General features: G+C 40.3%; 2 protein-coding genes across 7 annotated transcripts in view; one reads left to right on the top strand and one right to left on the bottom strand.

Annotated features, from left to right (window-relative positions):
* The window catches only part of LMBR1 (limb development membrane protein 1), a 122,427-nt gene that overhangs the window by 3,682 nt on the left and 104,689 nt on the right, over window positions 1–14,056 (bottom strand). For 2 of the 6 annotated variants that reach the window (XM_032482996.1, XM_032482995.1), the window contains exon 16: window positions 2,214–2,375. The exons of 3 other annotated variants lie outside the window; for them this stretch is intronic. In XM_032482996.1, the coding sequence (XP_032338887.1) occupies window positions 2,214–2,375 (162 nt within the window). Of the gene's footprint in view, window positions 1–2,213; window positions 2,376–14,056 lie in introns of those variants that run through there. One more of the 6 variants, XR_004321167.1, reaches the window with a different exon arrangement.
* The window catches only part of RNF32 (ring finger protein 32), a 53,263-nt gene that overhangs the window by 35,184 nt on the left and 4,023 nt on the right, over window positions 1–14,056 (top strand). The gene's annotated exons all lie outside the window — the stretch shown is intronic.

Below are 14,056 nucleotides of genomic sequence, written 5' to 3'. Positions count from 1 at the left end.
CAGCAATTACTTGCACAATGTATCAAACCTCTAGAGCAACATTATGGCCTCACAGGGAGAAAAGTCAGAAGACACTTTCAGAGTTTATGTGGCATTAAAGCTCTAAGCACTTTGACAACCGGAGCACAGAGACACGGAGGAGCACACAGGCACCACGTCCGTGGGAAAGATCTTGAGAAACAATTTTTATGAGGCTCAAAAACATGCTTAGATAAGATTACTTTTCCCCTAAAATTCCAGATGGTTGTCTACCTGACTGGTGTGCAATTTTACATCACTCGTAAACCAACACAGCACTCCAAATTTCAAAATTTCTATCACCTGCATATCTTAATGAAAGAAAAGGTAAGCTTGAGCCTGTCTGTGCTGGATGAATAGGAAGGGAAAAAGAAATCAATCCGGCCTTGGGAATGGCCATGCCACGCAGTGACGAAAGGCGCACCCCACTGCTGGGCAGGCGGAGCACGTCACCCGGGCCGGCCGGAGAAGGAAGCGGGCAAGGAGGACCGCAGCCTCGCCGAACAGGGCCACACACACGCACGCACACACACACACGAAGGAGGAAAAAACGGGGGGAAAGTTAAATTTTATAATCGAATTATGACATCCAGTGAAATCACATTTATGACCTCAGGTCACTCGCACGCTGTGTGCGCTTCACGCAGGCCCCCGCCAGGTCGGAGGCACTGCCTCCCTGGAGCCCCCCAACAGTAACAGGAGGCACTTCGGGGAAAGACCGCCTATCAGATGTTTCACATGACCCTCGGCAATTCCACTGCCTCCTGTGGCCGCAGGGCCGACACAACACACACAGCCTCGCCTGAGGTTAAACCCTATCCTGCTGCTTTCACAAAGGCTTCCTTAGCAAGGTGATGCCTAGAACACCCAGCTCAGATGCTACGCTTCCTGCAAGGCGTTTACTACCATCTCACTTCCGTGAGCCGTGAGCAGGAATTTATCTGAGATTATGGCTAATATTACTGATGCTACAACAGGCTTAAAAATGAAACTTAACTCTAGACACGTGGCTGAGAGGGCTGTCTGATGACCACTTTGTCTTTAGACTTTAATCTGACCAGCACCAGGGAGCCTAGGCAATAAAACTCATAAACTCTCTCGTGCTTCAGTTGAAATAAGATGTAACTTTTCCCTTTCGGGCCAACATCTCATCAGCCACCCTGCTCTCAGGGTAAATTTAAAGTAAAATACACATGAATAGATAATGTGAAATCCCTTTTCCTCCCCAGAGGTCACCCGTTCAACCGTCGGGGCTGGAAAGGCCTAGTGGTGTGCTGAGCACTGCTGCTGTTCATCAGGTTTAAGCCGTCTGAAAGCAGGACATGATGGATCAACCAACATGGCGCCTCCCACAGTAGCTAAAAGCTGCGAAGGGACGTGAAATGTGAGCGTTCAAATGATGCCAGTCCAGCTAAATGAGCTCCTGGCAGGACTTCCTACAATAACTCACTGCCTTTCCCTTCTTTTATAAAATTACACACCCTAAACCCAAGGGGGTTTACCCAGCAAGACAGTTTACATTGTCCTAGTATTCCTAAAACATAAAGCCTGAAATATGTTTAGTACTAATGTTGAAGCAAGCATGGCAAATACATTCAAAGGTTACAGTTACACCCTTCAGACCTCAGCCAAGCCTGTGAGGTTTTACTAGTGTCACAGTGCACGTGACTCAGGGAACACATGGTAACAAGTGCCCTCTCTCCTGACGCCAAGGATGCTAAGATTTTTATCCTGAATTACTACCTGACTTACTGAAGAGAATTATAATTTGGGTCAGCCTGATACTTATAAAATCCAATCCTCAAAAAAATTTAACTAAAAAATAAGAAGTACCACTACCAGAATAGAAGCACAAGCTCCTCCTCACCTTGTCACAACTACCATCACCATCAATCACAAGACAGCTACTGTTTACTGCGCTCTCACGGTGTGGCAGGATCATGCCCCGGCCCTCAGGAGAAGTATTCCAGTTAACACTCACAACGTCCTAAAAGAACGGATCACCACCATTTTATACGAGGAAGGTGAGGCTCTGTGAAGTCGTTTTACACAAGAGCATGATCAATAAGCAGTGGGCAGGGGTGCGGCCTCCAAGGTTCTACACATCTGGAAAGTAAGCAGCTGCAGACTTCAGATGAGCTGAAAGGTCAACGCCGTTAATAAGCAGGAAGAGCGCCCACGGAGCTCGGGATTACCTAGGGCCTTGAGCAGCTCTTCTCGCACAGCAGACGTGAATTTTCTGACCAGACACAGTGTTGTCACAATAGCAAAAAGCAAATTGTAGGATAACACAATATAGAAATTTCCCAGCCAATTAAACCTTCCAAAGTCTCCAAGTAGATCAAATCTAGTGATTCCTGTTAAAAATAAATAAAATAGCCCTTAATAAAATCAGGTACAATAAATATATATATATATATATACACACACACACATAAAACATAATAAAGTACAAATCAGACAGCTCAGATTCCAGGGACTTCCTCATTTCTGTTAGTGGGCACCCCGTTTAAAACTCCACGATTGTCATCTTGCGGGAAAGCCTCACAGCCCTGACCGACTTTGCCCACTCTTGCAGTCTCGTGGAGGGAGGTGTAGGGGGCAGCGGGGCAGCGGCAGGCACCCTGCCACTCGCTCAGGACTCGCACTCACACTAGCCAGGGCCCCAGTGCTTCTCTGCGGGGACAACAGTGCGCCCACTCAGCTGACACGGGAAACAGGGTCGTGATGGAGAGACACCCGACGAAGCCCCCGCCCCCACCCCATCCTCTCCCCGCGCAGGCCCCTGCTTGCGCCACCTCCTCGGAGAGGGCACCCGCTTCCCCCCCCACCCCACCCCCAAGCAGCTGCCCCTCCGAGGCCCTCTGCCCTGACAAGGTTTCTTCTCAGCGCGCGCTGCCGGAGCACGTCTTCCCCTTGCCGGCTCGCTTGCGGCCTAGCTCGCGCGATGGCTTGTTAAGTCCTATGCGAACAGGAACTCGGTGGTTTTCTCTCCTGTAACCCCAGTGCCCAGAGCGGTGCTCTGCATGTGCTCCAGCTTACTACGCAGCGAATAAACAAACGGGGGTTCCTTTCCGAGGGGGAAAAAATCCCACAAACATTATCCATCTGAACTGGACGCCACAGGGCTGTGGGGTAAGCGAAAATCCGGAAATGCAGTGTGGTTCCATCACATCTGCTTTGACGTTACCTAAAACTCAGCTGTTCACATGTACAAATAAGCCTTTTATTTAAAAAAAAATCTGAATAAGTAAAAAAACATTCAGGTGGACAGTCAAGTGACAGACACCAGAAACGCTGACCTTCTCCAAGGAAGAAACTGAAGAGCTGCTTGGGGCCGCGTGAAACTTCACCACAAAGGACTGTATAAACAAACCCAGGGACCTTTAATTTTATGGGTGGTCTAAGGATTTCAAGAATCACTGACTGAACTCAACTTCCCCTCATCAGCCGACTTCTGGACTTAACTCTCATCCTCACTCCGTGAAATCACATCACCCACTGTAGGGGCAGACTCCACAGAAGCAGCTTACAAGGACAAAGAGAAAAATAGCGGGTTTCAAAAAGCAGCTCTTCTGTAGCCTCATCGTCCCAGGGCCAAGGTATACAAAGCTGAGGGACAACGATCCACCATAATGTTTTAAAGAGAAGAGAAATATAAAATTAATGAAAGCATACAATAAAACGTCTGTACAGGAAGGTAGGTAAAGGAAGGTAAGAGGGACCAGACCCCAGCAGAGCACGCAGGGCAGGTCGTATCATGAGGTCATAGCAACCATCCCAGTGGCAGTTTCTCAGACAGAAGCCTTAATAAGGCTGAATTTTATTAAAAGGAATATATATATATATATCTAATTATACATATTATTTTTAAAATGAGGTACCATTTAATTTAACCTAGGAAGTTATCTGTAAACAAGGTACTGTCCTCCCAAAACAGACTTCAGTATTTTCACGGCTCAGGGATCCCAGATAAACAGTTTATTTGATCTTCAGGGCCAAAGACTCCTGAGAATCTGGTGAAGGCCACAGATTTTTTCACAAGAAAAACACATACGTGCGTGCGTGCACACACACTGTGCATGTTGTGAAGCTCATTTACAGAGGGACTGGCAAACCACAGAATAAAACCCTTGCCCAGAGACTCCAAAAGGGTCTTAACCTGGTCTCAAAAGTTTTTGATTAAAGACCACCATTAGCAAAGATGAAACCAGAATACGTGTACCCATTATATGTGTACTTCAGTTATTACAAACTATATATGCTCTATTCACCGACATACGTACTATATACACACAGAACAAAGACTTTTAAAATTACAACAATAAAGACAAACACAAGTTCTTAATAGTTTTTTCACACAGCCCAGTGACTTTCTTTGTGAATCCGTGGAGAACAAACCTGACTTCGGAAACCACTGGTGTGTGCTAAACAGTAACTCGGCCATCACCTAGAGCTGGGCCCACGGACCACGCCACGACAGCGCCACACGAGAGTGAAGGCTGGGGGCAGACGTGTTCACACAGCAGGAACGGAAGGTGTGTGTGAACAACGGGAGAGCGCTCTCATTAGAACTTTCTACGGGACTCAACTTGGTACCTTGAGAGTCAGGGTCAAGACCCAGTAAGAAACAGCAGGCGAAGAGCAAGCCCCTCATCAGGCGCTCTGGCCCCCAGGACACTGAGGTGGCCTCGCAGACAGAAACCCAGGAGCCTGCTGCTGCAGCGCACTGAGGCCCTAGACAAACGCAGATTGCAGGGACCAGTTCTAAAGACCCTGCTGCTTCAAATCTAATGTTTTAAAAATCTAACTCATACTGAGTAAAAGACTACTCTGGCACCCCACAGCTCTTCAATTCTGAAAATCTTCTGTGAGACTAGACAACAAAAAGCCTTAAATAATCACTTTGCTACACTTCTGAGAGGATTTTGTCAGAGCAATAATTAAATTATACAATGTACTTTTAATTTTTTCTTTCCGTCTTACTGAGATATAATTTATATACCTCACCGTGTAAGTTTAATCTGTACAGCATAACGATGTGACTTACATACATCATGAAACAATTATCATAGTAGGTATAGTGAACATCCATTGTCTCAGACAGACACAAAACTAGAGAAATAAAATTTTTTTTTCCTTGTGATAAGAAGTCTTAAGATTTAACCTGTTAAACGAATTTTCATATGTAACAGACAGCAGTATTAATTACATCTATCATGTTGTTACCGTATCACATCCCTGGTATGTATTCATTTTACAACTGGAATTTGTACCTTCTGACCACCTTCATCCAACCCCCCAGCCCACACCTCTGGTAACCACGAATCTGTTTTTCCCCGAGTTTCTTTCTGATGCATAATCGCCCTGCAATGCTGTGTTAGCTCCTGTCACACAACACAGTAATTCATTGTTTCTGTACATCTCAAAATGATCACCATGATGTCTAGTTACTACAGATCGCCAGCCGGGCTATCACACAGTTAACTAAATGCCTCACACTGCACATTTCACACCCACCAAATTGTTTGTTTGCAACCCTAAGTCTGTAACTCTTAATCCCACACCTATTTCTTCCCTCTCCGCCCTCTGGAAACGATTTGTTTGTTCTCTGTATCTATAGTTCTGTTTTGTTATGTTTGTCCATTTGTTTTGTTTTCTAGATTCCATATATAAATGAAATCATACAGTATCTGTCTTTCTCTGTCTGACCTATTTCACCAAGCATAATACCCTCTAGGTCCACCCTTGTTGTCACAAATGGCAATGTTTCATTCTTTTTAATGGCTGGGTAATATTCCATTGTGTGTTTGTGTGCATGTGTGTATACACACACACACACCACATCTTTATCCATTCCTCCATTGATGGGCACTTAGATTGTTTCCATACCTTGGCTACTGTAAATAATGTTGCAATGAACACAGGGTGTATATCTTTCCTAATTAATTTTATTGTTTTCTTCTGATAAATAACCAGGTGTGGAACTACTGGATCATATGGCAATTCCATTTTTAGTTCTCTGAGGAATCTCCATACTATTCCCTATAGTGGCTGCACCAACTTACATTCCAGCCAACAGTGCACCGGGGTTCCTTTTCTCCACCTCCTCACTAACACAGCTGTTATCTTTTTGATAACTAGCCATTCTGAAAAGTGTGAGATATCTCATTGTGGTTTTGGTTTGCATTTTCCTGATGATTAGTGATGTTAAACATCTTTTTATGTGCCTGTATATCTTATTGGAAAAAAAATCTGTTCAGATCCTCTGTCCATTTTCTAAATCAGGTTTGTTTTTGATGTTCAGTTGTATGAGTTCTTTGTATATTTTGAATATTAGCTCCTTAGCAGATACATCATTTGCAAATATCTTCTTCTATTCAGTAGGCAGCCTTTTCATCTTATTCAGTTTCCTTCACCATGCAAAGGCTTTTTAGTTTGATGTAATCCCATTTGTTTATTTTCGCTTTTGTTTCCCTGGCCTCAGGAGACAGATCCCAAAATACATTACTAAGACTAAGAGCATACTGCCTATGTTTTTTCTAGAAGTTTTATGATTTCAGGTCTTATATTTAAATATTTAACCTGCTTTGAATTTATTTTCGTACATGGTGTGAGGGAGTAGTCCAGTCAGATTCTTTTGCATATAGCCATCCAGTTTTCACAACACCATTTATCAAAGAGACTGTCTTTTCCCCACTGTATATTCTTGCCTACTTTGTGGTAGATTAACTGACTACAGATGCATGGGTTCATTTCCGGGCTCTCTGTTCTGTTCCATATCTATGTGTCTGCTTTTGTGCCAGTAACACACTGTTTTGATGACTACAGCTTTGTACTATAGTTTAAAATCAGGGAACATTGGTATCTCCAGCTTTTTTCTTCTTTCTCAAAATTGTTTTGGCAATTTGTGATCTTTTGTGGTTTCATACAAATTTAATTGTTCTAGTTCTGTGAAAAATGTCAATATTTTGACAGGAACTGTACTGATTCTGTAGATTGCCTTTGATAGTAAGATTATTTTAACAATGTGAATTCTTCCAATCTATGAAAACAGTGTTTCCCTTCATCTGTCTGTATTGTCTTCAATTTCTTCCATCAGTGTCTTACAGTTTTCCAAGCACAGTTCTTTTACCTTCTTATTTCTATATACCTGGTATTTTATTGTTTTTGATGCAATGGTAAGACTGTTTTCTGAATTTCTCTATCTGATAGTTCATTGTTAGTGTATAGAAGTGCAACAGATTTCTATATGTTAATCTGTATCCTGCAACTTTATGAAATTCATTGATGAGCTCCAGTAGCTTTTTTGGTGGCATCTGTAGGATTCTCTAAGTATAGTATCATGTCATCTGCAAACAGTGACAGTTTACATCTTCCTTTCTAACTTGGATTCCTTTTATCTCTTTTTCTTCTCTGACTGCTATGGCTAGGACTTCCAATACTATGTTGAATGAAAGTGGCAGAAGTGGGCATCCTTGTCTTGTTCCCAATCTTAGAGGAAATGCTTTCAGCTTTTCACCACTGAATAGGATGTCAGCTGTGGACTTACCATAAATGGCCTTTATTATGTTCAGCTATTTTTCCTCTACTCCGTTTGTGCAGTTTCTATCATAAATGGATGCTGAGGTTTGTCAAAAGCTATTATCTATTCAGATGATCATATGGTTTTTTATTCTTCAATTTTTTTAATGTGGTATCATCACATTGATTGATTTGCAGATATAGAACCACCTTTGCATCGTTGATTGTGGTGTATGATCCTTTTAATGTATTGTTGGATTCAGTTTGCTAAGATTTTGTTGAGAATTTTTGCACATGTTCCTCAGTGATATTGGCCTGTAATCTCTTTGTGTGATAGCTCTGTCTGGTTTTAATATCATGTTGATCCTGACCTCATAGAATAAATTCAGAAGCATTCCTTCCAATGCAATTTTCTGGAATAGTTTGAGAAGAATAGGTGTTAAATCTGCTATAAATGTTGGGCAGAATTTACCTGTGAAGCCATCTGGTCCTGGACTTTTGATTTGTTGGGAGGTTTTTTGTTGTTGTTGTTGTTTTAAATTACTGATTCTATTTCATTACCGGTAATTGGTCTGTTCATATTTTCTATTTCTTCATGGTTCAATCTTGGGAGATTGTACATTTCTAGGAATTTGTCCATTTCTTCTAGGTTGTCCATTTTATTGGTGTACAGTTGTTCACAGTAACCTCTTGTGACCCTCTGTATTTAGGTTGCAACTTCTTTTTAATTCCTGATATTGATTTACCTCCTTTCCCTTTTTTTCTTAATCTGTCTGGGTAAAGGTTTATCAAGATCATTTATCTTTTCAAAGAACCAGCTCTTAATTTCATTGATCTTTTCTAATATGATTGTTATTTTTTTAGTTTCTACTTCATTTATTTCTGCTGATATTTATTATTTCTTTCCTTCTCCTGACTTTGGGTTTTGTTTGTTCTTCTTTATCTAGTTCCTTTAGGTGTACAGCAAGATTCTTTACTTGAGACTTTTCTTGTTTCCTGAGGTGTGCTTTTATCACCATAAATGTCCTTCTTAGACCTAGTTTTGCTGAACCCCACTGGTTTTGGATCACTGTTGTTTTCATTTGCCTACAAGTATCTTTTGATTTCTCCTTTGATTTCTTCAGTGACCCACTGGTTGTTTAGTAATATATTGTTTCGCCCCCACACATTTGTGCTTTGTGAAGTTTTGGTTTTTTTTTTTATTGTAGTTGATATCTTGTCTGACAGTGTTGCAGTCAAAAAAGATGCCTGATATGATTTCAATTTCCATAAATTTACCAAGACTTGTTTTGAGGCCTAGCAGGTGATCTATCCAGGAGAATGTCCCTTAAGCACTTGAAAAGAATGTGCATTTTGCTGATTTTGGAATGGAATGTTATATTTATATATATATATATATATACACACACACACACACACACATACATACATACATATATATATAGAGAGAGAGTCCATTTGGACTAATGCACTTTTTTATCAAAAGTACTAACACTTAAGAAAAAGTAACAATATGTAAAGTCATAATAAGACTTATTAAACAAATATAAAATACTTCAAAATCTTTATTTCTAGAGAAAGATATAAAAGGCTACTAAGGTAGCAAATTTTAAAATACTACTAACAATATGAAAATTTCAATTATCAAATGTTGTTATTTAACTCTCCTAGCCAAATAATGAAATGCTTATTCCCATTCAGAGGTTCATTTTTTAAAAACATAAGTAAAATATATATATACCAGGTAAGAACTTAGCTTGTTAAGCAGTGGCTAAGCATAAGGCCACATTATCTGGATTACCTGTTAATAAAATACTCTTCATAACAAATCGCTTATCAGCTCCCTGCACTAGGATTTCAACTGAAAATGTTTTATGCATAATTCCTTGAATAAAAATTTTTCACTCATACCTATAAAAGAACTAAGGTACAAAACAAAACTGCATTTCAAGAAAGAGCAGGTTACTCCACCTACAGTATGAGTCAAGAGAATTTACATTTGTTAGCCCACCTGAGTCAACTCTGACTTTTAGCAAGTACATTCATGTTCCTTAACTAGCAAGAAGCTGAGAGAGAATTTATAAAGCTTGACACACTAAAAGGATCATTAGTTAACTTTATCAATAAATCATGTGCCCTGGAATATCACACAAATGGCTGACATGAATACCCATGGCTTTAATGAAAGACTGCCCAAAAGAGCACATACATTTTATTATAAAAAAAATTTATAAATTAAATGTTCTTTGACAAAACATTGGGTTTAACACATTCCCCACCTCTTGACTCCCATAATAATAGTTAGTATAAATTATTATCTTGACTAGGTTTTTAAATATCCTTCTTTAAACTGGGCTTTTGTAATAAATTTACCTACACACTGTCAAAAAATAAATGTGAATTAATGAGTATGAAATAATAAAAATATAATCATCTTTAAATCATTAATTTCAGGATTAATATAAACAGGCTCATTGCCAACTGTTTTATTCATTCAAAAACAAAGTAATTCTAAAACTAAACAGTGGTTCCACTTTTAGGGGGGAATGGAACATGATGTTGTTAAAGCAAAGACTTTAAATCTGACCAGTCTTATTCTGCAAATAGATTTTCATTATATCACATCAATTAGAAATATGTTTAATGACTTCACATTCCAGCCAAGACTAAGTGAAAGAGACCAGATTTTCCCTTACACCCAAATCAATTTAAAAAACTGGACAAAATATATAAAACCATGGTATTCAAAACCCTCAACATCTAGCAATGAAGGTGAGTGAAGCTGAGCGATGAGAAACAAGCAAGGTGGGTTCTCTGTCTGCCATGGCTCCTCCCTAAAGAGGCCTCCTGGCTGCAGAGTGGAAAGAAGCAGGGACAGAGTCCAGCTATCTCATGGAGTTGAGGGATGCAGCTGCAGCTTGGGACAGCATGGCGGCCAGACAGTTGCACAGGGTGGGAGCCTGGGAGGTGTGCACGGGCCTCTTGAGTTATTCAGCTGGGAACTGATCAACGCATTGCTTGTGGGAAAATAACCAACCGAGAAATGACACAAATGATAGGATGAGTAGCAATGCCATTAAAACAATTATAACTATATTCCTTGTATTTCAGAAGCTAGAGGAAAGACTGAACTTGCTGAGTAGAGACATAGAAGATATAAAACAGACCCAAATTGACCTTCTACAGAGAAAAATTACAATGTAAGGTATGAAAAATATACTAGATGGGATTAACGACAGATCAGACACCACAAAAGAAGAGATTAGTAGACTTGAAGACATATCAACAGAAACTATTTAAAACAAAACACAGAAAGCAACACACACAAAAAAATAAAATAAAAGAGCACAGTGACTAAAAAATAAAATGATCACGTGAACAGATGCAGAAAAGCATTTAACAAAATCCAACACCCATTCTTGATATAAAAACAAAAACAAAAAAAACCTCCAGCTACACAAGAAAAGAAGGGAACTTTCTCAACTTGATAAAAGGCATCTACCAAAACAAACAAACAAACACTACAGCTATTATCAGTTAATGATAAAGATCAGAATGCTTTCCCACTATGACGAAGAACAAGTCAAGAATATCTGTCTTCATCACTTCTATTCAACATTGTACTGGAGGCTCTAGATAATGCAACAGTCAAGAAAAATAAATAAAAGTGTCCATATTGGGAGGGAAGAAGTAAAACTGTCTTTATTCACAGACATCATAATCATTAAAGTAGAAAATTCAATGAAATCTATAAAACAGATTCAATAGAAGCTACTAGAACTAATAAGTGAATTTAGCAAAGGCACAAAACAAAAGATCAATATACAAAAATCAACTGTATCTTTATGTACTAGCAATGAACTACTGGAAACTCAATTTTTAAAAAACACCATTCACAACAGCATCAAATGTGCAAGACTGAGCAAAAAACTACAATTAAAGAACTAAATAAGTTCAGAGTGCTCAGGGAATGAAAGACCCAACACTGTAAAGATGCTACTCCTCTCCGATTTGTTCTACAGATTAAACGCAATCCAAATCAAAATCCTAGCAGACATTTATGTTAAAAATGACACCCTATTTTTAAAAGTCACATAGGAATGCAAAGGACTTAGAATAACTAAAACCATTCTAAAAAAAGAACAAAGCTGAAGAACTACACTACCTGATTTCAAGTCTCATGATCAACTCACAGTAATCCAGATGGTGCAGTACTGATGTAAAGACAAAGACATCGATGGAACGAAACAGAATTCAGAAACGGACCTGCACCCACACATATATGGAGGACAACTGATTTCCAACAAAGGTGTAAAGGCAATTCAGTGGAAAAGAACAGACTTTTCAGGCAGTGCCGCTGGAATGACTGGCTGCCAAATGCCAAGAAATAAACTTCAATTCATACCTCATACTATATATAGAAATTAATTCAAAATAGGTCGTGAACCTAAGTATAAAACTTCTAGAAGAAAACATAGGAGATAATCTTTGTGATCTTGGGTTGGAAAAAGATTTAGTAAATATGACACAAAAAGCACAAACCATAAAAGAAAATTTGGCAAATTTGATTTCATCAAATTAAGAATGTCTGTACTTTGAAACATATTGGTAAAAGAATAAAAAGACAAGCTGCTGAATGGGGAAAAATATCTGCAAATCACATATCTTGATAAATAACTTTCATTCAGAATTTGTAAACAGCACCCAAAACTCAAGAATAAGAAAATAATTCCAATTTTTTAAGTGAGCCAAAGATCTGCATAAATTTTTCATCAAGGAAAATATACAGATGGCAAATGAGCACATTAGTCACCTGGGAAATTCATGTTAAATCCACAAAAATCTACTATATGCCTAACATTAAACTGACTGACTATGCCAAGTATTGGTGAAGTTGTAGGGGCACCATCTAAGGAGCAGAGGGACCAACCCCACGTCAGGCCCCCAGCCCAGGGGACACATAACAGGAAGACAAACCCCCACAGCGGCTGGTTTGCAAACCAGCAGAGGCTGACACCAGGGGAGCCAGAGGGCTGCTGTAAGTCGAGACCTCACTCACGAAGCGTGCATGCACAAACTCACTCACTCAGAGTCCCAGCAGAGGCTGTTGCCTGAAAAGCGCCTGGGTCATACAAGAAAGAGATGCACTGACTAATCTCAGGGTGTGTGTGGAGGAGCAGGGATCCAGTGGAACCTTCTCCAGGGACAGAAGAGCTGCTGGGCACCATCTTCTTTTCCTCACCTTCCACCTGGCTGGCCTGGTGTTAGTGGGCGCCATTCTGCCACTGTCTATTAACCTAGCTAACACTGCGCCCTGCCCTGGAATTCCCCTGAGGACCAGCCCTGCCCAACCCACCAGCCCCCTCAAAGCGGCTCCTGTCTCTCCTCACCTGGCAGGAGGCCTCAGCCAGCACTGGTGCTCCTCCAAGGCAGCTCCCAATCCAAGAGGCCAGCCCTACATATCACTGTGCCTGCAGCAGCCAGGGTCAAGCCTCCAAGCTGGCCTGGAGGCCAACACTGCCAACCACCACACCTCAGCAATCATGGCCCAACCACAACAGGAAGGTGCACACATCCCACACAGGAGACACCCCTGGAGCACCTGCTCTGATAACCAGGGGGGACTGCGTCACTTGACCCCACAAGTCACCTTCTAAATAAGGCCATTCTTTCAAGATCAGGAGATGTAGCTGGAATATCTAATACATAAAAACAAACATAAAGAGGCAAAATAAGGAGACACAGGAATACCTTCCAAACAAAAGAACATGACAAAATTCCAGGAAATGAACTAAACTGAATGGAGAGAAGCAATCTACCAGATAATGAGTTCAAATAAATAGACATGAAGCTGCTCACTGAACTCAGAAGAATGGATGAACTTAGTGAGAATTTCAAAAAAAAAAAAAAAAGAAAATATACACACATACATATATATGTATATATGCCAATCAGAATTGAAGACTACAACAACTGAAATGAAAAGTACACTACAGGGAATCAATAGCAGATGAGAGGATGCAAAAGAACAGAACTGGAAGACAGGGTAGCGGAAATGACCCAACGCAACAGTGAAAGGAAAAAAGGACTTTAAAAAATGAGGATGGTTTAAGGGACCTCTGCAACAACATTAAGCATGCTAATACCTGCATTATAGGAGTCCCAGAAAAAGAAGAGAGAAAGGGGCAGAAAACCTATTTGAGGAAACAATTCCTGAAAACTTCCCTAACCTGGCGAAGGGAACAAATCCACGTCACTAAATACTCTGATCAAAAGACATGGGATGGCTGAGTAGAGAAAAAAATAAGACCCATATACATGCTGCACACTAGAGGCTCACTTCAGATCTAAAGACATACACAGACTGAAAGTAAAGAGATGGAAAAGGGTATTATATGTAACTGGAAATGAAAGGAAAGCTGTGGTAGCAAAACACTAACTCAAAAAGATACGTGTAGCCCAATGTACAGTGCAGCATTGTTTACAATGGCCAAGATTTGGAAGCAGCCTAAGT

This window comes from Camelus ferus, chromosome 7 (assembly GCF_009834535.1).
Source record: "Camelus ferus isolate YT-003-E chromosome 7, BCGSAC_Cfer_1.0, whole genome shotgun sequence".
Taxonomy (NCBI): Eukaryota; Metazoa; Chordata; class Mammalia; order Artiodactyla; family Camelidae; genus Camelus; species Camelus ferus.
Note: the sequence above shows the minus strand (reverse complement) of the source record. Positions and strands in the feature narration are given on the sequence as shown.